Source organism: Leuciscus leuciscus (genome assembly GCF_965113295.1).
Source record: "Leuciscus leuciscus genome assembly, chromosome: 1".
Classification (NCBI taxonomy): Eukaryota; Metazoa; Chordata; class Actinopteri; order Cypriniformes; family Leuciscidae; genus Leuciscus; species Leuciscus leuciscus.
Window position 1 is genome coordinate 69175897 of NC_138725.1, and position 3403 is coordinate 69179299.

A 3403-nucleotide genomic window follows, 5' to 3' on the forward strand; every position below is an offset into this window, starting at 1 on the left:
AACCTTTGTTATGAAAATTTTCTCTCTAATTTTTTATTATTGATATCAAAAATGCATCCTGTGAATGAATAAAAACTAAAATGGCTTGCCATAGCATGTCACTGTGTTTTAAATGATAAAAGCAATACTTGATAGTTATTATTTAGTGAGGGATGTGCATCCATATTGACCAGTATGACCAGCCAATCAACATTTTAAATGCAATATGGCCTATAAATCAATAGTCAATATCAATATATTGCTTTCCATCTTGCTTTCTTGCAGAGTTGTAACTAAACTGACTTGGAGACTAGATAATCATTGTCTTCTTTTAAAAGTATGTGCACCTATAATGAGGAGTGCCATCACGCCCATATTGTACTGGTCCCCACATATGTTTCTTCTGGAAAGTGCGGTGCGACGCGGTTATCTTTTCCGAGCTGCAGTTTATAAACAAACATCGTTGCCCTTCGTCTCAATCAGGAATGTAGACAGAGCTGATAAGTAGTTCTCTACATTCTTTTACAGTCCACCAGTGCATGTGCATGTGATTCAAATATCAAAAATCAAATATGATTATCAAGTTTTAGCTCTAATTACTGAAGTTCTATCATTAAATAGGCTAATGCTTGATTATCATAATATAATGCTTGATTGACTGATTATAAGAGTGTAAATTTAGATGTGCCATTTTACAATGATAAGCTGATTTGGTGGAATTATATATATAAAAGTGTTTGCACTTCAGTTAATGTGTAGAAGATAATGTTCACAGAATTAAATGTGACATTTGAAGTGAGTTGAGCAGTCTTATTTTCCTCATTTTTTGTAATGCCTTTGAATAATTTGGGGGACATGAATCGCAATATATATCGCAGAATTGAATCGCAATATGTTAAGAATCGCAAAATAATATTGAATCATGGCCCAAATATCGCAATATTATTGAATCGTCACATTTTTGCCAATTCCCACTCCTATTAGATATACAAAATTAATAGATATAAATCATGTTTAACCACTACAGAGACGTCAGAGTCGGCGGTAAACGTCAGAAGGACTAGCTGAGGAAAGACTGTTTCAGGTGGGGTACATGAGCTACGAGCGCCCGGTGATCACCTGGATCTCACAACCTGGATCAAATTTTCATAAATCTTTTTAAATAAACCACAGATTTGAGCTTTAAACAACTACATTCTCACCTGAAAAACTCTCAAAACTACATTTCGTGACACAATAACAGTAGTATTATATTTCAACTGTATATTAAAAAATGGCGCTTCTTATGTTGTCATTCCCCTTGTAGCACACGCAAGTGACGATACTCTCAACCAATCAACATCCTGCAGTGAGTCTAGCTCCACCCTTTAGGACCATACCACTGTGCTAGGAACCCCAGCGGAAGGGTACCTAAAAGTGGTACGTTACAGTTCGGCATTTTGGGACCATTCACAACTTTTGACAGTGGAAACGCAAATAATTGCGTACCGTTGTTACTTCCTCTATGTTATCAGGAACAACATGTCCCATATCCAATCTCGCGAACCCAATCTTGTGTTTTGTCTCGTCTCGTAAGATAAGTGTCTTTTCACACCCCTAGTCCTCACTGAATAATGTCCTGAACATTCCCCAACGCTGATTCAACATGTCGAATGGGCTGTTACAAAGCTGACGAGGACCGATTTCAGCCGACGGTGCGGAACACACTGAGGAAACTTGACGGCTGAACGTCGGCTTGGTGTGTTCCTGGCTTTACAGGTACTAGAGATGAGGCCTGATATCATAGAACCTGCACTCCCCTCCCCTCCCCCACCCCAATCATGACAGTACATGTCAGGGATGATCATAAAATCATACCTGAGCTTGATCCCGGTTTGACATTCTTGCGTCGATGTGGCTGGTATTTGTACGTTGGATAGTCTTCCTTATGCTTCTTCCTCAAACGCTCAGCTTCCTCAATAAATGGCCTCTTATCCATCTCATTCAGCTGTCTGAAACACATATGCCAAAAAATATTTTAGAACTTTTTTACAATATTGAAAGACTCAACAAATGTGACAGATAGAGAAATAGAACTAGATCCTGTAACCTCATCACTGGACAACAAACATACCATCACAATTAACCATATGAAATGATAGTAGAATCTTATTTAAATCAAGAGAATATCTACACCTTATCAGTGCTTTTTAAAACACAAGCGTCCAATGAAATATAATGCCACCTGACTTTGAGATTATTAACTGTTAAATACTGATTCTGGCTCAGATTTCTCCTCTGAGAGTTTAGCACGAGCAGAAGATCATGTTTGTGTCTGATAGTCCAACTGATGTATGAACCAACTCTGTTGTATTTTGTTGTCATCTGAAGAGCGAGATGTTTGCTCACTCACTCATGAAAGTAAACTCTGTATGAGTTGCTGTTGGCATTCTATCTCAGGTTAATTGCTCCGTTTAAAGCATGTCTTTTCCAATAAAAATTAGTACCATATTTTATGTCAAAGTTCTGTTGTACTTCACCGCGCAGTACCTTTAGTAAGGGTTGTAGGCTAACCTCTCACCTCCAGATATTGCCGAGAATTTTGCTGATCTCAGTGTTGTGCAGGGACGGATTTTGATCTGCCAGTTTCTTGCGCACGGCCTGCGACCACACCATGAACGCATTCATCGGCCGCTTCACGTGCAGCTTGCTCTTACTGGGCACGAGCTCCCAGTCGTAACTGCCGAGCACCTGACTAACCGCCTGGCGGATGCCGATCGAAAACCGGTCGTCGTCAGACCTCACAGAGACTCCGGCTCCATCATCTCCAACGACAGGCATCTGAGACGGCTGACTGGGAGCGCCTGAAGAGTGTCCGAGGAACATGGAATGACCTTCCTCCGAGACCCCGGGAGTCTTTTCTGTCTGTGATATACTGTGCTCCTCCACTGACATCGGTGCTCTCGTTCTCAGGATATAGATCGGAGGAAAAACCTGCAAAAGTCCACACAAAGTTCATTTTATTTAATATTATAGGTGGTCTGGAGTTTCTATGTTACATCTGTATGGTTTTTCTTGTGAAAATCTTTAACACATGTAAAGTTACTCTGTAGCTCAAAGGAGCATAAGATCTATTATATTCATATTATCAAATTGTATATTACATTATTTTATTACTATTGGAAAGAATAAAATGGTTTACCTCTCAAACATCATTCATCCTCATTTTTGTAATTTTGTCTATTTTTCTTTTCTTTTTTTTGATTAGGCTACACATCCTAATTTGATGGTCCTTTTATTTTATAACAGGTTCAAATGTGTTAAATGAAAAAGTCGAATTGCATTCTGTACATAAAAAAAAAAAATTCAACTAAACAATGCTCATCAAAACTTAAATTTGTAGCACAACATGTAATTTTTTGCTGCTAGAAGTCGCTTATTCGAA

The 3403-nt window shown here is 38.6% G+C and overlaps 1 protein-coding gene across 1 annotated transcript; it reads right to left on the reverse strand.

Moving 5' to 3' along the window:
- Positions 1–1077: 1077 nt before the first annotated feature.
- On the reverse strand, positions 1078–3009 carry LOC309476802 (transcription factor SOX-10-like; the record flags this gene model as incomplete). Its single annotated transcript, XM_082139957.1, has 3 exons — positions 2540–3009; positions 1837–1970; positions 1078–1112 (listed from the first exon to the last, which is right to left on the reverse strand). The coding sequence occupies exons 1-3, from the start codon at positions 2911–2913 to the stop codon at positions 1078–1080; spliced, it is 543 nt and encodes a 180-aa protein (XP_081996083.1). The 5' UTR covers positions 2914–3009.
- Positions 3010–3403: the final 394 nt, after the last annotated feature.